Source organism: Colletotrichum higginsianum, chromosome 5 (genome assembly GCF_001672515.1).
Source record: "Colletotrichum higginsianum IMI 349063 chromosome 5, whole genome shotgun sequence".
Taxonomy (NCBI): domain Eukaryota; kingdom Fungi; phylum Ascomycota; class Sordariomycetes; order Glomerellales; family Glomerellaceae; genus Colletotrichum; species Colletotrichum higginsianum.
This window is the reverse complement of record NC_030958.1, coordinates 1,859,634-1,884,263: the sequence shown is the minus strand read 5'-3', so window position 1 is coordinate 1,884,263 and position 24,630 is coordinate 1,859,634. Positions and strand designations below refer to the sequence as shown.

Genomic DNA, 24,630 nt, shown 5'->3' with positions numbered 1-24,630 from the left:
GTGTAACACAGGAGCTGCGAGGGGGGTTGAACATGTCAATTCAGCCCGGAGGCAGGAGTCCCCTTATCCACACGGTTATCAAGGTCTAGAGCTAGACCCTTTGGGATGACGAGGCTCGTGTCACCCTAAAGATAGAACCTTGAAGAGCCACCAACCTCAATCCTTTGACCATGGCGAACACTTTCTGAGGACGAGATATTGAGGCAATGTTTAGCGTAGGAGGTGGGGTAAACAAACAGCTTGTAGAGTTCGGTTGTTGTCAAGTAAACACGGTTAGTAGAGCGGTTTGGGCTGTTGATCGGTGGGCATGGCATCTATTTGAGACGAATGGCATGTGGTGCTGGATACTCGAGATCCGATCGTGCTTGACATTGGAGCTGGAAGTGTTCCCTTACTGGACTAGAATACGAGGAGAAGAGAACAGGGGGCGTTCGGGGACGGTGTAATCCGGGCTTGGGAGCCTTTCATCGTTGGCATGGGCGGCGGTTGTGGCTGCTGCAGAGGACGTTTCGGTCAACGGAGCGTTTTGGGTTCAGGTTCTTATAGGCTTGTAAGGCGCGGCAAGATCTGTGTTGTTGGTGATAGGGAGCGATTGGCGGTGGTGCTATCGGATCTCTTTTTCACTCACGGAAATAGGTGAGTTGAAGGAATTGCATGTGTTTGTGGTGATTGACGTGTTCTGCTGGATGTATTGGCGAACCAGACAAGACGGGCCGGATGAGTGGCCAAAGGGGTTGTCAGGATATGCTTTAGGACCGTTTGGTTATAAGAGAGAGGGCCCTTCTCTGGTTGTCGTGAACGGAGAAGGGAGAGTGTTGGTTATCAGGTCCGTCTTCGCTGTGCCCTTATGCATCATCCACTACATTTATCAACAGTAGTCTTGTGTTCGAGTCGCCGTCATCTATTCTTCGTCGTCCTAGTCCTCCAAGATGTACGCCACGGGTATTACACGAGACCCTTCGAGTCTGTTCAAGCGGCTCAATCTCCAGATGCAAGAACACTACGTCGTCTGCTTCACCTGTACCCATTGCGACGAAGCCGAAAATGCTCCCACAACAGCCGGCGCGACGAGCATACAGTGGTGCCTGTATTATCCGTGGGTGTTCGACTCCCTGCCGCTGACACTCCCCATGCTTGAAGGGGACATCGACGTCGCCAAAGCTGGCAGTTACTCCAACACGTGCAGCATCAGGGGTTTCTCGAAGGGTGTCTACGCAGCGTGCTTGGAGAGGGCTGTGGAGATTCTCCGAGCTCGTCTTTGAGATTCATTTCGATAGTACGTCTGTTGCCTTTCCCGCCTGCCTGGTCTGATTTCGGCCAGGAAGCGTGGTCTTTTCGGTCCCTTTTCCTTGGGAAAAGTCTCTCGCGCCAACAAGTTCAGTAATTTCTCCATCGGTCTGACGTTCTTGCGTTTGTATTTTTCAGCTGCCAAATAAACCATTTGACAAATTAGGTAGAGAGAGGAGAGGGAAGAAGCCATGTTTTGGCTTTGGTTCGATTTTTCACCTCTGCTTCATGTCTCATCGAACCATTCACCTGTTCACTGTTGAGCAAGATAGGTAACAGGAAAGTTGAGCCTGGAGCCGCCTTCGCTGGCGAGGGCACCTGAAAGCACCTGCCTGTCCGCCTTCCGTCGCTTCACTTCGCCTCGTCTACTAGGCTACCCGCCTCATCCCTCCTGAATTATGCCTTCCTGTCTTGGAGACAACCCACGCGCGCACCTTCCATCTTGCCTCCAGCCTGCGGTCCTACCCTTCCTCCGTCAGCATTTCTGCCTTCCACATGCGCCGACCCCTCCTCTTGACTCTTCATCATCCCCGTCTTCTCCCCCTCTTCACACACTCTCTATTCTTTGAACCATCACATCCTCCACTCCCCGACTCGCAATTTCTGTCAACAGACACTTTGTTCTTGTCCCATTCTCATATCCATCTCGACTTCCAGGCGAGATGACCTGAAGCTATCCAAAGCAGCCGGCATCACCTTTTTCCAGGACACCACTTTCCGCCAACTCAACATCAGTCGTTCCTTCATCCACCACAGCACGCCCTTGGATGCTCTTGGTCCAATTCATATCTCTGACTGGATCAACAGAACAGCTCGTCTTTGGCCAACCACGTATCAGTATCAGGGGATCCCGATTTTCTGTTGGATGCTTCCAAGTATTGCGGATGCCTCCGGCCTTCAACATGGACCATCTATCTTCTTCCTCATCGTCGACGGGCACGACCACCTATACCCAGAAATCTGTCAGCACCTTCCATCAAGATGTTCCTAAGCAAACCTACACAACGGCTGGTACCATCTACAACCCCAGCAACTCTCAGCCGCTCCAGCCTCCCGTTCGTCGCGGCCGCACCCTCAAGTGGCCGCCCGTCGGCGCTGCCGCCTCGGAGCTGTCCCTCTTTCCCAAGTCGGTTCTCGCAAGCTTGCCTCTGAAGTCACACAATACCGTCACTACACCTCCCAGCCCACTTCCCCATAAGATCCCCAAGTACTCGCCTCTTCAGCAAAACTACGATCGTGCTGTCAGCCCCGTCACCGACCACAGCCGCGAGTCGCTGTATGACTCTGACCTTTCAAGCCTTTCATCCTCTCGCGTGCCGTCATTCACCATGAATGGCGATCAAGCCTCGCCAGTAAGTGGTGCAATGCCCATGTCTACCGTAGACAGGCTTGTCGATGCCGAGTCGAGCGACATTGAAGATGACGAGGGCCCCGGCGACAATCCTCTCAAAAACTTCACTGTCAAAGGTCTTCAGAACTTGGCATCATACCCCAACCCGAACCAGAAGAGGGCCCAGAAGACGCTTCTTCGTGCTCGACCGGGTGCCACTCCCGCTCTCTCTACCGGCAACATCAGTCGCACGACAACTCCGTTCTACGGAGCCCATTCCTTCGAGGCATCCGACATGGGAGCCGATGGCTCGAGTTCCCCTGGTCTCTTCCGCTTGGCCAAGACTGATCCGAACACCATCCTCAAAATGCAGGCTGAGCAGAAAATGATTCGAGACCTCAATCTGTCCTGGCGAGACAGCGGCGTGACGCCGCCCCCGGGCCTCCTCGCTGCTCACAACGTTCAGAGAACCAACACGCATACGACTTACAAGTCCACTCTCGCGACTGGTCCGGGTGCCCCTCGCCCCCTGACTGCTGGCCCTCCTGGTCAGCGCCAGTATCGAACATCAACCTTCGACTTCGCCATGAAGGCGCTCAACGGCGGTCCGAAAACGGACACGTTCTACGATGAATCTGTGAAGGGTGACTCTCGCCCTGTTTCACACTGCATGCACAATACCACATCGCTTGACGCGCTGAGACTCGCCGGCTCCGAAACGCCTGATCATCTCATGGCCGGGCTGCCTTCGCTTCTGTGCAACTCGACCCCCGATGCGGACCATTTCTATCAGGACCCCATCCATACCGGAAAGCTTTCTGATGTGAACATGAAGAAGGGCTTCCAGCACACCGATACCAGTCCGGTCCACTACGCCAATATTAACAAGAACAAGTCTCGTCAGCCAGAAACCAACATTCCTATTATCTTCGGCGAGAAATGGGTAGCAGATTACCCCAAGACTGGTCGCAGTAGGTTGTCGAAGGGAACGTGGACGATCGCGGAGGACGAGCTCCGCCAACGCAACGAGAGAATCTACCAGTTGTTCTACGCGGGTACAGGCGAGCTTGGAAAGTCGTTGGATTCTGTGGTCAAGGATGCAGAACTCAATACTTTCAAGCGCCAAGTCGGTGTCATTGGAGACCGGCGGCCCAAGACCAAGCCAGAAAAGGCTGATCATCGGCCAATTTCGATTCAACAGGCCAGCAACATGACGAATAAGGAGGCAGCGGAGCCTTTGGTCGCCCTGGGCGTCTCGTCCCTCCTGAATCATATCGAGGCAAAGTACGATAACCAGCGCTTTAATCAATGGAAGGATCCCGAGGCATGCAAGGTTGATGATTCTGTGGAGGGACGCAAGTCAGTCTTTGGACGTTGAAGATCTGGGACCGTGGATTGGGATGAGGTTGCAATCACATTGGCTTCGTTAGCGTCGTTGCTTGGATGAGGACCTTGTTTGGCCCTCTGTGTGTGGATTACCTAGAGGGCAGTCTTGAGATTGGGGTGGATATTGAAGCAGGAAGCAGCCGCCTAAGCACAGGTTAGAGGGGGGCGTGAAGAAGCAAGTTGTTAGAGTGGGTTTTCTAGATTCAGGCCGCATCCCGGGGCTGAGATACGGCCATCAGTCTTTTTCACTTTATTACTCTCAGATAGACACCCAAAAGTTTAGGTATCTTCAAACGTGTTCTTGTCATGCGCGTTTTACAGATGACAATGTTAATGAGTAGCTAGGCAAGCATGATATTTACGTCGGTGTTCGTTTCAAACAAGAAACCACGACTCATTGCACTTGGCCTTTTATGCTACGTTCCTGGCTCCGGAGCCAGACATAAACAGACGCTAGTTCTTTGCGAATATAGCGCAAGGGGGACGGAATGACACCGAGGATCTCAATGATGAGACGATGAATATTGGTCGAGCCTCGCAATGTAAATTAAGAAAACATAATGTAGATTAAAAATCAGGTGAACTAAGCCAATTCAGCGATCAGATCGAGACATGAAAGCATAACAATAAACTCGCTTGCTGTACACTTCTTGGTCGAGCCACCTTGCACGTTCGTTGATGTGAGGTTGGGACTTGGCCAGAGTGTTGCACGTGACTGGCCCCACCAACTTCAAGGGGTGTGGGACTGACTGGCGTTATCCCAAGGACACGGAGCCAACTTCACAATCCACCGACGCCGACCTCAAGCAGTCCGCCAAACACCGCTGCCCAACATGAGCTACGGCAAGAAAGACGAAGATGCCGATTTGGGCCTGGTGAAGGTGGACAGGACCCAGGTATTCCAAGAAGGTGAGTGTTTTTCCATGGAACTGCTCCGTCGCTCACCCTTCGAGATTCGTGCGGCGAGCAAGCTGGCTAATCCCAGGGTGAACAGCACGGCTATTTAACAGCTCGCCCATCCAGCCGCGAAGATGCCGAATCCTCCTCACCAAGATCGCCCTTCTCCTCTATACGGGCGAGAAGTTTCCGACGAACGAAGCGACGACCCTCTTCTTCGGCATCTCGAAGCTTTTCCAGAACAAAGATGCCAGCTTGCGACAGATGGTCCACCTTGTCATCAAGGAGCTGGCTCACTCGGCTGAAGACATTATCATGGTCACGAGCACCATCATGAAGGATACCGGAGGCAGCACCGATGCCATCTTCCGACCCAACGCCATTAGGGCCCTGTGCCGCATTATCGATGTACGCTGAAGCTGCTGTCTCGAGCTACAAGGGAGGGAAGGAGCACCTTGCTAATTAAGCTTCCAGGCCACCACAGTCCAGTCTATCGAGCGTGTGATGAAAACCGCCATTGTCGACAAGAACCCCTCCGTATCGTCTGCGGCCCTCGTTTCCTCGTACCACCTCCTCCCGATCGCCAAGGATGTCGTCCGCCGCTGGCAGAGCGAGACCCAGGAAGCTGCGGCTTCCACGAAGTCCTCGAGCGGCTTCTCCCTAGGCTTCTCCTCCTCGAGCGGTCAATTGCCCGCCAACAACTCGACTATGCCACAGTACCACGCAATTGGTCTGCTCTACTCGATGCGCATGCATGATCGCATGGCGCTCGTCAAGATGGTTCAGCAGTTCGGTGCCGCTGGTGCAGTCAAGAGCTCGGCCGCCATTGTCATGCTTGTCCGCCTGGCCGCCCAGCTTGCCGAGGAAGACCCGTCGCTCAGGAAGCCGATGATGCAGCTGCTGGACGGCTGGTTGCGTCACAAGAGCGAAATGGTTAACTTTGAGGCCGCTAAGGCCATTTGCGACATGCGGGATGTCACTGACGCCGAGGTCTCCCAGGCCGTACATGTGCTCCAGCTCTTCCTTACCTCCCCTCGCGCCGTCACCAAGTTCGCCGCTCTCCGGATCCTCCACAACTTCGCCTCCTTCAAGCCCAACGCCGTCAACGTCTGCAACCCCGACATTGAGCTCTTGATCTCCAACAGCAACCGATCGATTGCCACCTTCGCCATCACCACTCTGCTCAAGACTGGTAACGAGGCTAGCGTCGACCGTTTGATGAAGCAGATCTCTGGTTTCATGTCGGAGATCACGGACGAGTTCAAGATCACCATCGTCGAGGCTATCCGCACACTGTGTCTGAAGTTCCCCAGCAAGCAGGCCGGCATGCTTGCTTTCCTCAGCGGCATCCTCCGCGACGAGGGCGGTTACGAGTTCAAGCGCGCCGTGGTTGAGAGCATGTTCGACCTGATCAAGTTTGTCCCGGAGTCGAAGGAGGATGCCCTTGCTCACCTGTGCGAGTTCATCGAAGACTGCGAGTTCACCAAACTTGCGGTCAGAATCCTGCACTTGCTCGGTCTCGAAGGCCCCAAGACCTCTCAGCCTACCAAGTATATCCGCTACATCTATAACAGAGTGGTTCTAGAGAACGCCATCGTGCGCGCGGCCGCCGTCACCGCCCTTGCCAAATTCGGTGTCGGGCAGAAGGATCCCGAGGTCAAGCGCAGTGTCGAGGTTCTCCTCACCAGATGCTTGGACGATGTCGATGACGAAGTCAGAGATCGTGCCGCGCTTAACCTCCGACTCATGCACCAGGAAGATGAGATTTCGGAGAAGTTTGTCAAGAACGGTATGTCTTTCACCCGCACCTTGCGAAAGGCAGCCCAAATACTAACCTCTTCACAGACAGCATTTTCTCCTTGCCTTACTTCGAGCAACAGCTCGTTATGTACGTCACGTCAGAGGACAAGTCTGCGTTTAACAGCCCCTTCGATATCTCCCAGATCCCTGTCGTTACCCGCGAGCAGGCCGATGCCGAGGACCGGACGAAGAAGCTCACGGCGACTGCCCCGTCTCTCAAGCCCCCGAAGGTTGGACCTACGAAGGCTGCTGCAGGTGGCGCGGAGGCTGCTGCATCAGCAACTGCCGCCACTCAGCGTTACGCCCAGGAGCTGATGCAGATACCCGAGATGAAGGAGTTTGGCAGTGTGCTCAAGTCGTCGCCCGTCGTCGAGCTTACCGAGTCGGAGATGGAGTACGTCGTCACCGTGGTCAAGCACATCTTCAAGGAGCACGTCGTGTTCCAGTATGAGGTCAAGAACACACTGGACGCGACAGTCCTCGAGAACGTATCCATTGTGGCGACGCCGTCCGAAGAGGAGGAGCTCGAGGAGGTTTTCATTATCCAGGCTGAGAAGCTCCCCACCAACGAGCCCGGTAAGGTTTACGTAGCCTTCAAGAAGGTCAACGGAGAGGGCTCCATGCCAATCAGCAGCTTCTCCAACGTGCTCAAGTTTACCAGCAAGGAGATCGACCCTACGACGAACGAGCCAGAGGATACTGGCTACGACGACGAGTACGAGGTGGCCGAGTTCGACCTTGCGGGCAGCGATTATGTCATTCCCACGTTTGCCAGCAACTTCAACCACATCTGGGAACAGGTGGGTGCGGCTGGCGAGGAGGCCGAGGAGACTCTGCAGCTCAGCAGCATGAAGAGCATAGCAGGTGAGTCTCCCTCCCGGACCCAAAACATGAATGGAGCTGACAAACTGGCAGAGGCAACGGAGCAACTTGCCAAGGTCTTGTCGTTGCAGCCTCTGGAGGGCACGGATGTGCCGGTCAACCAGACGACACATACCCTCAAGCTGCTCGGCAAGACTGTCGGCGGGGGCAGAGTGGTTGCCAACGTGCGGATGGCTTACTCGTCCAAGTCTGGCGTGACGACGAAGATCACGGTTCGCAGCGAGGAGGAGGGCGTGGCGTCGCTTGTTGTTGCATCGGTTGCTTAAAAAAGAAGATACTTGTTCGGAGTTTGTGGGATCAATACAAATGGTCGGATGTTCCGAGTAAGCCAAGATGTACGTACGGCAGACGAAAAGAGATGAGGACCTTTTTTCTATCACAGCCGACTCGATCAAAGCAGCCAACGACGCCGCCGCCACCATAGTAGTAAGGGGGTTTTAAGCTGGAGTTTTTGAGCGCACAAGCGTGCGCGTTGAAAAGGGCCAGCGACTCGCGTACATCTAGAATGAAGACACGAAAAGAAACGAAGACGAGCTGCCTGTGCTTTGTTTGGTATTGCGGTGTATTGAAATGTGTGACTGCTGCCAGTATCGTCTCTGGGCCAGCCGTGACCGGGTCTGAATGCTTGATACCACCATGCCACTATTTACTGCTGACTGATACCGGAACTGCCGCCAGAGACTGCACGGCTTTGAATAAGACGATATAGCACACGACCGAATCCTGTGCCGGAGCTGTCTAGCGTCCGAGGGTGTCAAGCCTCGCGGCGCGCGCGTCGGTTTGATAGGCAAAAGAGCGGTTGGCGTTGGGCATGGCTGGTTCCGTCCTTTGGGTGGGGAGCTTGAAGGGCACTGGTCGAAAGCTTGACAAGTGTGTCACGGACCAGAAAGACCGTAGGGTACTTTGGCTAGTCCCGATAAAGACAAGTAGGACATTCCAGGATTTGTCGGAGACACAAGCTCGGGGCAGACGGGAGAGAAATGACGTTGTCGGTGACGGTGTGCGCTGTAGCATCTGTGCAGGGCCACTCACCCACTGCAGAGCTGTCCAAGAAAGAAAAAATTAGCTCGAGCTTGGGTCGCGAGCAGAAAGCGCCGGCCACGCGACCGACCCCCCGGCCGTTGCTTGTTGATACCACATGTCAAGTCCTTTCTCTGTCTGTTGCTCGGAGGTTGGTTACAACCTCTTGCTCTTGAGGATTCCCTGTCGCCTGTCTCGGACCCGTCTGAAGCGTCTTTCTCTGTATCCGTACAATACCTACCTATTTACTACCCACCCACTCCGCATCCTCTTCTTAAACCTTTTCCCTTCCTCCAACCAACAACCCATCTACTTACCGTGCCTCCTGCCTTGCCCGCCCACCCCGCCGAAGTCCTTGGCCACTTACCTTACAATTGGATCCCCACCCCCCTTGGTTTGAAGCCATCGTCACCGCTTTTGAAGGATAACGGATACGGATTTCTCTGGGACCCATCGGCTGGTTCTACAGCGTTCGCTCTCTTCCCCGAGCCCCGCTTACCAGAGCTTCCGACAACCGAGAAAAAAGTTCCCGGCAAGCCAAAACCCAGTCGCCCTTCTCGGTGCCAACCCGATCGATCTGTCCAAGTACAACCACTACCTCAACAAAACACAACACAGCACCAAACGACGCACGCAAAGAACAAGATCGCATCCTTTCTTTCAATATGGTCTACGTGCGCCAGGACCGCCTTCCGGCGCTCAAGGAGTACAAGTACTCGAGCGTCGACCGCTCGCTGACGTCAAAGTACATCCTCAAGCCCTTCTACACCAACGTCGTCATCAAAATCTTCCCCATGAGCATGGCGCCGAACCTCATCACCCTTTCCGGCTTCATGTTCGTCATCGCCAACGTCCTGACGCTGCTGTGGTACAACCCGACGCTCGACCAAGACTGCCCCCCATGGGTTTACTACTCATGGGCCATCGGCCTGTTCTTATACCAGACGTTTGACGCGGTCGACGGTTCGCAGGCGTGAGTTCTTCCCTTTTCCATGGCTTTGCTATTCGAGCAGAGATTTTAAGACGGTAGAACGCGAAGAAGCTAATGCTGGCTTGATTTTGTGTCAACAGCCGAAGAACACACCAGTCCGGACCCCTCGGCGAGCTTTTCGACCACGGCGTCGATGCGCTCAACACCTCGCTCGAGGTCCTCATCTTTGCTGCGTCGCAGAACATGGGACAGGGTTGGATGACTGTCGGCGTCCTCTTTTCTTGTATGTTCTTAATGCTCCTTTGAGTCTGCCCCCACCAGACTCTGGAGACACCTCCCCCAAAACATTTCTAGCAAAGCTAACAGACACTCTCTCACCAGCACTCCTCACCTTCTACACCCAGACGTGGGACGAGTACCACACTAAGACGCTCACTCTCGGCATTATCAACGGACCGGTGGAGGGCGTCCTTATCCTCGTCGGCGTCTACGCGCTAACGGGCTACATGGGTGGCGCCTCCTTCTGGCAGCAGTCGCTCCTCCGGACATTTGGCGTCTCGGAGAAGCTGGGCATCCCCGAGGCCCTGTACGAGCTTTCCTTCACGCAGTGGTACATGGTCCAGGGCTCGTTCGTGCTCGTCCTCAACACGATTGAGTCGGCGCGTAACGTCATCAAGGCCCGTCGCGCGCGTGGTGACCGCTCCCGCGGCGCGTTGCTGGGCCTCCTGCCCTTCTTCGGCATGTGGGTGCTCATCGCAGCATACCTGCTACTGCATCCGACCATCCTGTACTCGCATCTCGTGCCGTTCGTCATGTTCGCCGGCGTCGTAAACGCATACTCTGTCGGGCAGATGATCACGGCGCACCTGGTGAAGCTCGATTTCCCCTATTGGAACGTCCTGGGCCTGCCGCTCGCATTCGGGGTCGGTGATGCGCTGGGCCCGAAGCTGCAGGAATACTTTGGCTTCGGCTGGCCCAGCGCGCTGGGCGATGGTGTCTACCAGGTCGCCTTCATGTTCCTCATGCTCGGTCTGGCAGTTGGTGTTTATGGCAGCTTCGTCGTGGATGTCATCGTCACCATTTGCGACTACCTCGACATCTGGTGCTTGACGATCAAGCACCCATGGGTTGAGGGTCGGGACGGCGAGGGCAGTGCCCAGGTCAACGGCAAGAAGTCTCAGTAAAGGGAGGGGAGGCAACTCTTCTCTTGCCTTTGCTGTTGGCTGGGGAGATGCCAGTAGACCGGTTTAAACATCGCTATAGACAGGGGGGGGGGACCTCCTTTAACTTCCGCGGTGAGCTGAGTCTATATCCTGCTTGTCGCCAGACATTGCAGAGAAGGGAGGGGGGACGCCCGCCGTGAAGGGTTGAATGAGGGTCGAGTAAAAGGTTCGATCCAGCACGTCGCCGGCCCCTCCATGAACGACTACCGCGTAATGAAACGAACAAGAGCCACGGGCCATCGGAGGAAATGAGAGTATGACCAAGCACATGACGGGATAAACGATGGTTCTGGGACGACGGCGATGGAGGAGGCGGTGGAATCAGGGAGCAAAAGTAATGATGTGATGGAAGTCTACGCGCGGTGTTTTTCTGGGTTTCTTCTTCTTCTTTCCCCACCTCTCTCCAAGTTGCTTTCTTGCTGTTTCTTGTTCATCAATCTGTATCTCCTTCTCGGCACAGCATATGTCAGGAGTTCGGGCGCATGTACCGGATGCGAGAGGTGGGCTGTGACGTGACGGATACACGGCCGTCACCAGAGTATGCCTGCTTTACCTTTAACCTACCTACGTACCTACCGAGCTGCTGTTTTTCTCCTCTGTCTCACATACACTGGGGTGTTTCTTCCGTCACGAACGGCGGTGTCTGTCCCTTCGAGCAAAACCGCTTGAAATGAGATAACACACGAATTCCCCACGGCCCCGGCATGGTTTTCGGTTTTCATGCAGCCCGTCCCCGGCCGCACTCGTCCTGGCGCGTTGTACCTACTGTGGCCCCGGTGTACTTAGTTAGCTGCTAAGAAGTCTGGCACGGTTATCGCGGTACAGCTCAACGGAGACGGAAGCGAGGATCTGGTCCGGACGGAGGATGGTCGGAGCGGAATCTGAACTTAGGCCCGCCCGCCCGCCCGCCCGCCCGGGGTAGGCGGGGAGGGAGGGGTTTGATCCCGTCTAGGGTATGCAACGATCCGATCAGAGGAAGAGCCAAGCAACAGAGGGAGAAAACCGAAGCAAGGAGCAGAGAACCGGGGGGGCGGCGTAACGACCATTTAGACCTTGGGCCCGGGCCGGAATGGAAGCGCAATTGCCCCCCCCCCCGCGCGCGCGCAACCCGCGACGGTGTTGTTTCAAGCACCACCCACCCACCACCACCCGGTTGGCGAAACCCCGTCCGTCTCTCCCCTCCCTCCCTCGCTTCTCATTCAGGAATTCAGAACAATAACCACGGCAAGCCACCACCGCTCGCGAGGAAACACGAAACGAAGCGACGCGAAGCGGGCACGGTTTCTTAGGTGGGGACACCGAGACATTGCTATTTCCAACACCCTTCAATGATGAGAAGAGCCTCAGATCCTAAAGGACCTAAGGGACGTGGTTCCCAGGGAATAGAAGGTGTTAACCTGGGCCTGCGAAGTCAGATATCCTTCCGACCAACGGACCCTCTTTGCTAGATAGGCTCTGTCCCCCAGAGACAGAAAAAGAAGAAAAAAAATGGGATGGAGGAAAAAGCAGACCAGAGTAACCCCCAGAAGCATCCAACGCGTATGTGCCCACCACAAACCTATCCGTGCGTGCCGAAGCGGCGGCCGCCCCGCCTAGGACGAGTGTTTCGTCCGTTTCTCCAACGATAGTAATCATGATGATGCTCCGGCTGCCCCAGCCCGCCTTTGGACGGCTTTCCTTGTTGCTTGGCTGGATGCCGTCGCCGGCCAGAGGCCTGTTTGTTGTGTTTCTCCATATACAAGAAGCCATATCGTCTAGTTGGAACCTCATTTTTGGTCAGATCGCAGGTGCTTGATCGCCCCCCCCCCCAAGCCAGAATTCCATCGCATCGGTCGAATAGCAAGCATCGCACATAACTGGCAACGATGCAAAATAAGAAACTCCAACGGCCAAATCGGGCACGATTTCGTCTGTCGCTGTAGCAGGCGATTCCCCCAATTCCGTCCTCCGTTTGACTCCGTTTATCCATAACGCCGAACCTAGCGCCGTCGGTGCTGCACGTTGCTTACAAAGCCACCTACGCGGCCTTATTGAGAGGTCCCCGCTGTCGCGAATCACGGACTAGAGCAGCTCGTCACTTCCGCTGGCGACGCTGCCTTGGATGGCCTCCAGGATGCAGCGCTCCGAAAAGACCGGACCCTGGCCGTCACACCGTGCCTGGTTCTTCAGCCGCTCGCTCACGTCGCCCACATCCACCATGCCTCTCTTGAAGAGTGGGTGGCTGATGATGAAATCCCACGTAGCGCCAGCGGCGAGCAAGCGTTCTCCGTCGGACGAAATGGCGACTCGGTGGCTGGGCGTCTTGTTGTTGTGCGGCGCGAGCAGGTCCGTGTAGAAGTCTTTGGGGTTGTAGTGCATAGGGCCTGTCGTCCGCGGCTCGGGGGACGCTGAGCTGTGGTGGCCGTTCATCGACGAGGTGGCGCGTAAAATCTCGTTCTCGGTGCTGATCTTTTGCATTTCTCGCTTGAGCCGTTCGTTCTCCGTCGACTTTTGCTGCGCTTCGGCCTCGAGGTCCGCGAGCTTCGCTTCCAGGTCCTTGACGTGCCTCTCCTTTCGTTCCCGGAATGCGCGTTGTCTGCATCGTAGTCGCGTGTCAGTACTAGGTTCCATCATCAAATGGGCATGGTTCGCATCAACAGGCCAAGGGCCTTGTCGTCGATTCATGCGGGAGAGGGGGGCGTGGCGGAGGTGCAACGTACGCGGCGCGGTTTTGGGCCTTCCTCCTCGACTGGGCGGGCGTCAGGTCTTCGTCGTCCGAGTTGGACTGGCCCCGACGAGAATGATCGTCTAGGGGCTCCTGCTTGTGGGCGACAGCATCGGGCTGGGGCTTGATCTGGTGAACGGGAGGAGCGCTCATTCCATTGTGCTGTGGCGGCTGAGGCTGCGACTGGACGGGCTGCTGGACGGGCAGGCCATGATTTGGCGGAGTAGGAGGGCCGGGAGGACCGGGGAAAGAAGTGTGCTGGTGGTTAAACTGGGCGGGAGGATAGTTATCAAAAGAGGCGAAGTGGTGGTCGTTTGGAAATTCGGCGGCGTAGACGTCCTGCTCATGTCATGATTGTGTAAGTGCAGGTCGCAGTACGCTAAGCGGCAGCCCACCAGTGGGCGGTGGGTATTCGGGGGCTCAGGGACGGGAAAGGAATTCGATGACTTACTGGTGGAGATGTCGTGTTGAAGTCGTCTGAACCTGCGGAATTGGAATGGGATGGCGTGAGGGGCGGGATGCCCATGAACTGGTAGGGCTGCGTTTGCGCGAAGTACTGATGGGAGAAGTCCATGGTTGCGATCTGGTCTGAACAGGCTGGCCAGCTCGTTGGGATGGGAAGAAGGGTAAAGGTGAGGAAAAAAGGGTAGAAGTTGGATTGGAAAGCGGATAGGCGTGTTCTGATGAGGGTCTAGGTCCAGTCCGGTCCAGTCCAGTCGTAGAGGCGGGGGGGCGGTTAGGCCGTAAGTAGGAACAAGCGGAGGACGACGACGAAGACGAGGAGGGAGGGAGGGGGGGTAGTATGTAGCGTCAACACATCTACCAACAGACAGTACTTGCTCTAGAGTCTTAGGGCGAGATGGCACTCACTGGCCAAGTGACATTTGGGTTGATGGAGGGGTGGATTGGCTCACCAGCGACAAACGGGGCAGCAAACCGGACACCGAGTAAGGTATGAGATGCACAGACCAAGACTGGCCAGGATAGGCCAGGAGTGTGTGCATGTACTGCACTGTAACTGCGCTAGTACCCAGTACCTTGAAGACTGGGTGCAACGGAGGACGCGAGGAAGCCGAGTCGACCGAGCTACGGGCTGAAGGCTGTGGTGCGGGTTGCAGGGTCAGGCGAGCCAAGAGAAGAAAGAGGTCTAGACAACAGAGACACCCCCAGAACCAGACAGAGTTAAGTGCCTGCAGTCCTATGTACCTACCGACAAGGCTGGACGGGACAGGCCTCGACAGGCCGGGACAGGGTCCGCTAAGGCAAACCGTTGGCGCAAGTTTCGAATGCCTGTAGCACAGACAGCATCGGTGCCGCCAGTATCAGGGTGCCGGCTGACGAAGGGGTCCTCTGTAGAGTACCCGTGGCTGCGAGAATCAACAAACGTCCGAGGGGACTGAATAGAACTCGTGAGGGGGCAGGAGGTCGGCATTATCTCCAACTTCGACGGGTGTGGTGGATGGAGGCCCTAAATTGCTTTGGCATTGTTTTGAAAACAAAATTCATGTATTCGAGTTCCACTCGGGCTTTGCGTTTATTGGTATGAAGTGTGTAAAGTGTGTACGGATACAAAGCCTACATATGGTGTGCAACCACCCGTACAGTGTATCCGAAGACCTAGGTCTGCCATCCTGGACCGGGCCTCTCTGTTTGTGTCAAGTTCGAATGAAGCCGAGTATGCTTTGCAAAGCTTCACCACAACCATCGGGTAATCGGTTCAGAGGGAAGACGGCAGGCAGCACTTGGTCCGCGCTGTGCCTGAAAAGCCTTTGACGTTTTCCGTGACTCGTCTGAGTTGGGTTGGAGAGATGAAGCACGTCGGACCAGACGATACTGCCCCCAAACCGGCGTGGGAGGGGTCTTCGGGTGTGACGGCGAGGATAAGGTTGCTGTCGATGAGGCAGAGGACAAAAGGCCAAATCCAAGTTTGTCGGCGCAGCACCATGTTGACAGATGACGGATCCCTAATTAGAGTTGGGGCTTTTTGATGAGACTGGCCTGATGAATCCGCATGAGGCAATGTTAAGACTTGGATGTTGGATGTCCGGACCTGAAAGTAACAGCCCGGGAGCAAATACGTCCCGTGCTTGTTTGCTTCATCATCACCACCATCATCATCATCCCCTTTCCCACTCACTCCCCAAGCCGTTAACGGCCGCTCCAATCTACCTGTTGCCATTGCGCACGTCGCCCCGAGCCAACGGTCGTCTGGGGTGTACGAATACAATGTTCGTACTCGCTCCAGATCACCGTTGGCGGCTTGTGTTTCCTTTTTTTGCTATTGCTCCGACAAGGGTATCCTTCCACTGCCGGGAAATGGTGCAGCCTGCCCTATTCCACCTCGTTCTCTCCCCTCCCACCGGCGCCTGCTCCTGCCCCTGTTACTGGCCCCAAGTGCTTCTGCCCTTCTCCGTTCTCCGGAGGATTCATTCATACCATAACTTTAGGGCATGCGACTGTCCAGTACCAACCAATGCTTGACGCCCCTCGACGACTCTACTTTCAGGATAGCACCATCAACATGGCTCCTTCGTCACAGGCTCGAGACATGTGCTTTTCTACTCGCCACGTCCGGCGCTTCGTTACACAACTCTCCTCGCGACTTGCAAATCACCAACCCATCTGCCAACGTTGACGGCTGGTCGGTCATTGGCAGCATCCAGCATCCTGCATGCACCCAACGGCCATCATGGGTTTCGGCGATCCATCCCCGTCGAGATTGCAGCTTTCTGCAATCACAATTTCACAAAGACACCCGTACCCAGCGCGGTCTTAAACCTCCGCCGGCCACCCACCCCCACGTTACACGAGACATTCCGTCCGTCCGTCCGTCCGTCCGCGGCGACCCCTTTCCCTTCTCGCCTTGCTTTCCGCCCTCGGCCGTCTCTGCCGCCCCTCGTTCTCGCGAACTCTACTCGTCGACTGCGTCGTCGCATGTTCTGACTCAAAGAAAGACCACTGAGCCGACTTTCTTTCTATCCTTTCAGTTTTCTTCCTTTTATAGAAAGGCAAGCCACACCTTCACGGCGATATCCACCGAGCAACCAACAAGAATACTAATCAGAAACATATTTCGGTTTGAGGCTCCCCTTCCTGCTCGAGAGATGAACCACCCATCAGTCGTGCTGAATCATGGACTCGGTACCCATCTCGGCGAGTGATCTACAGCACTCCATGACAGCCCCCCTAGGATCCCTCCCGTCGACAGCCGCTCGCTGACGCTACCTTGACAAGCGCGACGTCAGGCTGGCAATCGTCGATGCACATTAAACGCGGGAGAATGTTTCTCGCATGGTTTCTGCAGAGTTGGTGTCCTAGACAGGCGCAGGGAGGCACGGCACTGTTCTGGCGTTGACTGCCCTTTTTGGCAGCCACATGTGCCCCATGAAGATTAGTCAAAGACGTGAACACAGTGATTACTGTACTACGCTTGCTGGTTCACCAGTCGCCCTCTCCCCGGTTCTTGTCTCAAGATTGCCTGTCCTCACCCTGTTAGAAGACAGATGCTGTGACGTACAGTGTACGTACAGTACATGCTATGCAAATCGCCATCCTTTACCCCAAGTTCCTGGTTCCCCCACAAGAGAACCAACTGTTTATTCATCGTCCATCTTAGGTCTTGTCTCTTGTCTGAGACCCTAGCACGCATGGTTCAAGACTGGCACTGGCAAAGCTTAACCGTTCGACGTGTCCCACCTCAGTTCCCGTGGTCTCGAATGACTTTTCCATCGTTGCAGCAGTGGCTTTCGCCGATAGTTGTTGGTTATCGCCATTCAGCTGGCGCCGCCACCATCTATTCGGTCCTCCTACGACACTCGTACAATTGGCATCCCTATTCCTGGACACCGGATGACTCTGAGCGGTGTAGTCCATGCAAGTACCGAAGTCAGTTGCCGAGGAAACTCTGATATCTGACACAGAGCTCGTCAGTCCTGGGCAACCTTGGTAAAGACGACCTGGGAAACTCTATTCGACGTTTGGGTTATCTTTATGTATTTCTAACGAGTTCGACCATGCACAATGCGGCATGTCACGGTTGGGTTCTCTTGAGGGGCCGGCCCATAGCATGCACGGGGGCACGGGACAAAAAACGGCACACGATGTGCCGCTCGAGGGATGAACCTGCCAGGAGGTTTCTCTCGTAATCATATGATCAGCCACTCTCGCAGGCCAATCCTGCTGCTTCGCATCCCAGCACTGCTCTGAGACTAGGTTCGGTAGCATCGCCGACGTCGTATGTCTCCCGAGACGGACATTTCGATCGAAGATCTAGACTATAGTGCTAGCCGAAGGACGAACGCACTGCAGGAAGTCCTGCTCACGCATGCTCGCGGATGCCACCTGACAACGCCTACATAACCGGCAAATCGAACCCCGGACAAGATGGCAGGCATTTGGCCCGGTGGCGAGGACAATATTTGCCTGAACTTACTGGCTTAACCTGTCCACTTGGGAACGGGACAGGGAGCCGTTAGACTTATCGACTTCCTCGCACGAAAATAGCCGCTGCTGACAAAGACGCCCGACTGTGTCCTTGGTTGCTGTGCATCGCTTTGGAATGTCTTGGGTCAGATGGGCGCCGCGTCGCCGAGTCTCCAAGGTGTTTGTTCTGTCACTTCGGTCTATGGAATCCGTGCTTTTCAACCGATCATAGGCGATTGGACAATCCGGCCATTGGACCTTGTGGCTATGATGGCGGCGAGTCCATCGAAGGAAGAGGCACACTGGTCGCTTGAGCGGACACTGGGGCGGTGATCTCACCTCTTGGGATGTGAGACAAAGCCCCAGCAGATAACAAGATCACCGTGTGGATACGCGCCTGCAGCAGAGACGTTTTCCTAAGCGCCGTCGGGTCTCGGCCAACGGCGCTCCTCTGGATTCCTGCCTTTTGCGCGTGACCAGCGGCAGCCCTACCGTAGGGCTTATCGTGGGATCCAAGGGGAGCTGCCGCCTGGGGGTTGCAGCCCAGAGAGGGTAGGACAGAGAGAGCATGGCCACAGCCACTCCCGCCGTCTGCTGACGCTTTTGCCGCACCCACATAGGCCACGCGCACACGGCCAAACCTATTGGGGTCTTGGTGAAGCTCCGTCGACCATTCCCGAGGTGGTGAGCGGTGGGCGTACGACACAGGCCCCTGTCTGCACAAGCTGAGCAACCTTGGCGCACCTGTTCCTGTTGAGTAGCATCAACGATGGAGCAAGCCTTTGAAATTAACATCACCGGCTGAAGGTCGTGAAGGGTTCGCCTGGTGCTTGGCGGGCCGTCATCCACACTTAACCGGATATCGCCCCGGGATGGTGGGGGGCGGGGGGGTGATGGATGGGTGGGAAATCGACCAGTTCTGTAGTGTACTCCCCAGCTGGCATCTGGTTCGGCGGACGGCGGAAACCCGCTCTCTTCTGCTGCACCATAATCGGACGATCTGTTTAGTTTGAACTCCCGTCCTTTCTTTGCCGGGACGGTGTGGGATTGTTTTGGTTGTTCGCATAAGACAGGGCGTACGTAGCATTCTGAATGGCGCGCCTAGAGGTGACTCAACTACAACCACCACGACACGACCATTGATTGCCGTCACCAAGAACTGCGTTAGGACATTCGGCCTCTCGGCGTTCCTCTGGCAAAAGGCCATCCACGTCACAGACGTTCATCCGTTCCGGACAGGAAACTGGAACCTCTTTCGATTTACAAGATATTCAATGTCAGCTCCACGCGCTGTTGTCCGCCTTGTCTGAGCTGACTCAGGCTTGGGGCGCTGTTATCCTTTTACCATTGAGGCCTGGTTCGTAGGTGATGAGTTTGAGTCTTCACCTGAACCGAGAGCCACCTTCCGCCCTGGCACCTCCTCGTATACGGACATTCCTCCTCCTTCATCGCCGACACCTTTCCCCAGTTGTTTTTGAAGTCTTTCAAGCGCATCGCATACCCACTTCTCGTTGTGACCGAGGGGCTGGTTCTTCCCAGCAGCAACGGCATCGACATCGGGCTCCCGTTAAGTTGTATTGAAGGCTCCCTGTGTGTCATCGAAGTTGCTGTGACTGACAGTTCAGGTCGGCACAGGAACCGGGACAGTGGAGTCGCAGCAGCGGATTCTCCCCACTGGTTAATGCCTACCCATTCCCACCGGCCATCATGGCAACTTTTTGAAGGGCAAGCAGTTGCATCCTATGCTGCCAAAGCCGTGGAGGACCCGGAAGAGCCTGGACCGAGTCAAGCGAAGTCGGGAGGCAATGCCTCGCGGTTAGTCCCTCTTCTACAGCAGCTCTTTGACGGATGGCCGTTTTGGGCTGCGGCTAGTTTGCTCTGCTTCCATCGCTCGACAACCAAAGCCTCCGGGTCATGTCTTCGAAACGACGAGGCCCCACGTAAGGGTACACCACTCGAACGGGACAGCAATTCACGAATATCACATGAGGTAACGCTTCTTGCAAGCCGGAATTTACGCGGGTGGGTGCTTCGGGCACTTTCCGCTCGGAAGCGGCGATGTCTGATATTGAAAAGACAACTACAGAGACTTCCGTTATGCTCGAGCAGCAACACTTTCCGAAAACAAGGCAAAAACAAAACCAGACATAGAACCAAACGCAAAAGTCGTCACGTCGTAAAGGGGTTGTACACTTGACCACTCTCATCCGCCGCGGTCCGCAGCTTCTTGTTCTGCCTGCGCAGGTACGTCTTGGACGTGAAGGCCATGCAGAATGTCAGGCCGGCGAAGACGATCTGGAGGATCATGGCCATCGTGTAGCGCGGCGAGTCGCTGTCGGGAAAGAAGTAGGGCGACATGACGTTGCCCAGGTGACCCATGATGTTGACGATGGCGCCGCCAGCCGCACGCTTCTCGGGCGTCTGGCCGAGCGACGAGACGGCCCAGGTGTAAACCTATGGCGAGAACATGTCAGCATGGAGTTGGAACGATCACGAGGGTCTGTGAAAAGACCTACCAGAGCGTTGGCGGAGAAGGAGCCCGACGTGTACAGGAAGGCCGCCGTATAGCGCGCCGCCGTGTTGAGGGTCGCGACGGAGATGATGAAACCAACGATGGATATGCAGTTGTTGGCCATGATGTGGAAACCTCTCTCCTTCTTCCGGTCCGAAGACCACGCCACGCCGAAGGACACCGCGGTGCCCAGGATATAGGGCGGCGCAGTGAGGACGAGGGCCATCGTGCTGCTGCCCATGCCGAAGCCGCGGACCATGGTCGGGAAGAAGTTGTTGAAGCCGTAAGAGGATGTCATGAAGATGTTCATGAAGATCTGGCGGTTTGATACGTCAGCAAAGGCGGCGGACGCCCCCGAGGGGCCTTTGTGAGGGGGGGGGGTTACTCACGAAAATGTACGTTTTCACATCGGTCAGCGCCAGACGAAGACCCTGCCAGACGGTCGAGTCGGTAGGCTGCTCCACACGGTCGGCCTCGATGCGGGCCACGGCGATCCTCCGCATATCTTCCGTCATGGACCACATGGCGCCCCCGGTCTTGGAGTGAGGATAGTTGGGCAAGATGAAGTAGGCAGTCAACGCAAAGAAGGCACTGAGTACAGCTTCTAAAATGAACAGCCACTGCCAACCACGGAGTCCTGCGGCCCCAGACATGCCGGAGAAGACGCCGGCGGCGATGAGGCCGGAGAAGGCTTGCGCGAGGACGAGGCCCGAGTAGAGAAGCGCGGTGCGGAGGGCGAGCTCTCTCCGGGTGTACCAGCATGACATAAGGTAGACGGCCTTTTTAATTGGTCAGTGCGGGGTCGGGTACGAGAGGGTGAAAAAAAAGAAAAAACTTATGACCGACTTACACCAGGGAATAGGGGGGCTTCAATAATGCCCAAGATGAACTGGACGCCAAAGAGCTGGCCCGGGCTGGTGACGGCAGCCGTCGTGGCGGAAACGCCGGACCACAGGATGGCGCATGTCGGAAGGTAGAGGCCCGGGCGGACTCGGGTGATGAGCATGTTGGAAGGCAGCTGCGCCAACATGTAGCTACAGAAAAGTCAGTCGGGGTGGTTCACTCGGGATGGGGGGGGGGGGGGGGGGGGCCTCGACTAACCCAACGGTGAGAAGGGCGACTGCGGTGCTGTAGTCGGTGTTCCCGAGCTGGAGCGTCGCCTCAAAGTCCTCGTCGAGACGGGCTTGTCTGTACCCCAGAGGTTAGCGGGTCGGGGGTTTTCTTTTTCCTTCTTTTGCTTGCCCACGCGAGCATGTGCTTCCTGTCTTACGCGATGTTTGTGCGGTTCAGGTAGTTGAACATGTACAAGATCCACAGCTGGGGCAACAGCGTCATGTCCAGAGTCCGGACAATCTTCTTCTCCTTGGCCTGCCAGTCCGGGATGCCGAGGGCCTCGATGGCGTTCACCCTCCGGGCCTCCTTCAAGGCCTCCGAGTTGTTTGTCGCGGCGTGCTCGAGGAACGCGGGCTCGTCGTCCGTGTTGTTGGCCTTCTCCGAGGCCGCGTGCGGCGCCCCGGCTCCCATGGTGCTGCCGTGGATTGTGGGCTCCTGGCCCGAGGGCGCGTCGGGCACCTTGTCGTTCGCCATGTGTGGGAGTTGCAGAGTCGGGGAAGAGAAAGGGGGAAGGGAGGGAGGGATCGACGATGGGTGCCCGTCTGTTCCTCCCAAGAGCACACAGAGCATCGTCGCTCTTATACCCTTTGGACCGTGACCGCGTCCCCCACACTACTTACCCCAGATTACATCCCACACTACTCCGCATTGTTGATGGACGGAGATGTTGGACTCGGCGGAGGCGAAACCACCCCCCTCCATCCCCTCTCTGCCTTTCCCTCTTTCTCTCCCTCTCCCTCTCCCTCTCCCTCTCTCTGAGCAGGCAATGAGGGGTTCCGTTCGCTCTCCCCGGTATTGGCGCCGCGGCCGACGGGTGCTTGGTAAAGGTTGGTCGAAAAAGCCCGCGTAGTCCCATCATGGGCCATGATGAGAGAAAACCAAGAAACGCAACGTTGCCGGGAAGTGAGAGACCGGGCTGAAGTCCGTGATTGTGGAGGTGACATCACGGGTCCCTGTATAAAAGCCCTCCGTCGGATTCTCGCCGAGCGGAAGACCAAGCATTGGCAAAGGATCCGTATGGAGACGGGCTCGCCCGGGGTGCACGCGGTGTGGAGTGTATTCATTGGTGTTGGTTAGTCAGCCAAGGCCTTGGGGGGATCTTGTTCAAGGCGGCCAAGCCGGAGAACATGTCCAACTTCAACATACGCCGCCGCTGACGCACGATTTGTGGTAGATGGCCCATAGAAGATGAGAGGGGGGTGGGGAGGCTCAGGCCATGCGGCTCGCGGGGGATGACGGGCTCGCGGCTGACATTGTTTGGCGGAGGCCCTGAGGGAAAGAGGGAGGGGACTTGCGGTGTTGGGATGCTCCGGGCCCATGATGTTGTCCCGTCCCCCCCCTCCCCCTTTTTCCGAAGGGGTCCTTGCAAGATGCTGTTTGAGGAGAAGCGGTGATGCGATTTGATTGAGCGACGAGTCGTGACGGGGACAACACCGCGCGTTGTCTATCGATGCAGGGAGGGGCGGGCGCTGTCGCTTGGCTCAGGTTGTTCGAAGACGAGGGGAGTGTCCGCCTTGATACGAAGCGTCTCCGCTGCTCCGCTTACAATGATATATTTCATGAAAGTGCCCTGGGGTTTCCGCCGCCCCCATGGGCCCGACACCGGGGGTGGGACACCTTGCAATGGGAGAGAGAGGGATCCAGCTCCGCGGCGATGTGGTTGGTGCTCCCATGCTTGGCAATGTGTTGGGGGAAGGTTTTTTTCGTGGAGTCTGCATAATTATGAGCACGCTCATGGTTGATCTCTCGTCGGAAAGTCGGGGCGTGGCGTACAGCTCATCGGCAAGAGACAAGACCCCGAACGCGTTTTTGTCGAACTTGGGCGGTTTTCCGTGCTCCTTGATGTACGGATACTTCCTCGTGATGTTTGGGGTGCGTAATATTGGTATCAACACCACCCCTCTCGTGCCCCCCCGGGTGGGATTCGCTTCGATTCTGAATCGAGGCGGACGGTTCGGAGGCGGTCTAGAGGACATCCCCACCCCCTTGGGTAGACGGGCAATTTCCGAGGTGCTCCAGAGAAGAACTGCTTAGCCGTCATAGGAGAGTGTGCATTGTTCATACCCCGTATGTATCTGCGTTTCCCCAAAACTGAAAGTTCATGATGAGTCGCTGCTTCACCCACGGCCGAGAACAGTTCTGAGAGATACGCTGCGCTCTGTCAAAGCCCGTCTGGCCTGTCATTGTGATCGATATCCTTGACCCAGCGGAGTTGAGACTAGGCGAGGGCAGCTCGTCGAAGCGGGTACAACAGTGTGGCTTGTGTAGTTACTGATACCCTGAGATAGAATAGATTGCCTGGCTTGGGGACTCACTTCTATGTGTAGCTGTCGCGTGTTCTTCCTGAGCTGATAGAACAAGCACACGGAGAGAAAATTAGGGTAAGATTTCATTGAGGCGTATCTCTCCTGCACTTCTTCACGATGAGAATATCCGTTATGGCCACCACAGTCGACTTTTCGTTCTTCTGGTCCTAGGCTGTCCGGACGACCGGTAGTCGCTGCTTCAGCGCGGTCCAGCACAATCGTTACCCCTCGTCACCCCAGAGGATGGTTGTCTCTTGGCGATGGCTCACGGAGCTCACCGCCCAGCCCAGTATTGTTACACCAGGGACGAAGTCATGGCACTGCGGCGATTCAGGGGGGGGATGGCTGCGGGAGAAGCCTTCCCTTGACAAACTCGTCGACGGTTAAACTGGAGTTCTGGTCCCCGCCGAACTGCCGAAGGATTAGTTGCATGGTGCTGCCTTTTCCAAGAGGCCGTCGGACGTCGATGTGTTCAATCCCATGCCTAGATACGAGCGTGTAACGACCATAGAGATGGTGTCGTTGAGTGCAGTCTGCCGGTTACCAGCGGAAGGAGGAACTCTGGTTGTACATCTGCCGCCTTCAGGCAACCGCTAGTGGTCATCCTAGACGTAAATCTCTCGTCCCTCTTAGCCAAGTCTATCCGACCCTAGTTTCGTAGCCCAATCTAGGTCTCTGGTGTTATAGATGGTCTATGGCTCCTCGGACTCACTGATCCCTATCTGGACAGTTGCTTAGGGATAGCTGAGGTCCCGCCGCAACATGATTGCGGTTTGGAACGGTTGACTTTGAGCTGGCCTGTGTTTTGTTCGATGCT

At 56.0% G+C, this 24,630-nt stretch overlaps 6 protein-coding genes across 6 annotated transcripts; 4 read left to right on the top strand and 2 right to left on the bottom strand.

Annotated features, from left to right (window-relative positions):
* Positions 1 to 929: 929 nt before the first annotated feature.
* Positions 930 to 1,262, top strand: CH63R_07497 (uncharacterized protein; the record flags this gene model as incomplete). The annotated part of the gene is made up of 1 exon (XM_018302472.1): positions 930 to 1,262. One exon carries the CDS (start codon positions 930 to 932, stop codon positions 1,260 to 1,262), a length of 333 nt encoding a protein of 110 aa, XP_018157250.1.
* Positions 1,263 to 2,189: 927 nt separating this feature from the next.
* CH63R_07496 (Coatomer subunit) lies at positions 2,190 to 3,995 on the top strand (the record flags this gene model as incomplete). The annotated part of the gene is made up of 1 exon (XM_018302471.1): positions 2,190 to 3,995. The coding sequence occupies one exon, from the start codon at positions 2,190 to 2,192 to the stop codon at positions 3,993 to 3,995; it is 1,806 nt and encodes a 601-aa protein (XP_018157249.1).
* An 841-nt stretch (positions 3,996 to 4,836) lies between these two features.
* On the top strand, positions 4,837 to 7,848 carry CH63R_07495 (Coatomer subunit gamma; the record flags this gene model as incomplete). Its single annotated transcript, XM_018302470.1, has 5 exons — positions 4,837 to 4,912; positions 4,998 to 5,308; positions 5,375 to 6,689; positions 6,746 to 7,564; positions 7,616 to 7,848. The coding sequence occupies 5 exons, from the start codon at positions 4,837 to 4,839 to the stop codon at positions 7,846 to 7,848; spliced, it is 2,754 nt and encodes a 917-aa protein (XP_018157248.1).
* A 1,419-nt stretch (positions 7,849 to 9,267) lies between these two features.
* Positions 9,268 to 10,717, top strand: CH63R_07494 (CDP-alcohol phosphatidyltransferase; the record flags this gene model as incomplete). The annotated part of the gene is made up of 3 exons (XM_018302469.1): positions 9,268 to 9,575; positions 9,674 to 9,786; positions 9,915 to 10,717. 3 exons carry the CDS (start codon positions 9,268 to 9,270, stop codon positions 10,715 to 10,717), a joined length of 1,224 nt encoding a protein of 407 aa, XP_018157247.1.
* Positions 10,718 to 12,817: 2,100 nt separating this feature from the next.
* Positions 12,818 to 14,034, bottom strand: CH63R_07493 (BZIP transcription factor; the record flags this gene model as incomplete). Its single annotated transcript, XM_018302468.1, has 3 exons — positions 12,818 to 13,331; positions 13,456 to 13,799; positions 13,912 to 14,034. 3 exons carry the CDS (start codon positions 14,032 to 14,034, stop codon positions 12,818 to 12,820), a joined length of 981 nt encoding a protein of 326 aa, XP_018157246.1.
* A 6,017-nt stretch (positions 14,035 to 20,051) lies between these two features.
* CH63R_07492 (Major facilitator superfamily transporter) lies at positions 20,052 to 22,077 on the bottom strand (the record flags this gene model as incomplete). Its single annotated transcript, XM_018302467.1, has 6 exons — positions 20,052 to 20,336; positions 20,399 to 20,710; positions 20,784 to 21,173; positions 21,245 to 21,428; positions 21,496 to 21,582; positions 21,665 to 22,077. 6 exons carry the CDS (start codon positions 22,075 to 22,077, stop codon positions 20,052 to 20,054), a joined length of 1,671 nt encoding a protein of 556 aa, XP_018157245.1.
* Between the last annotated feature and the right edge of the window lie 2,553 nt (positions 22,078 to 24,630).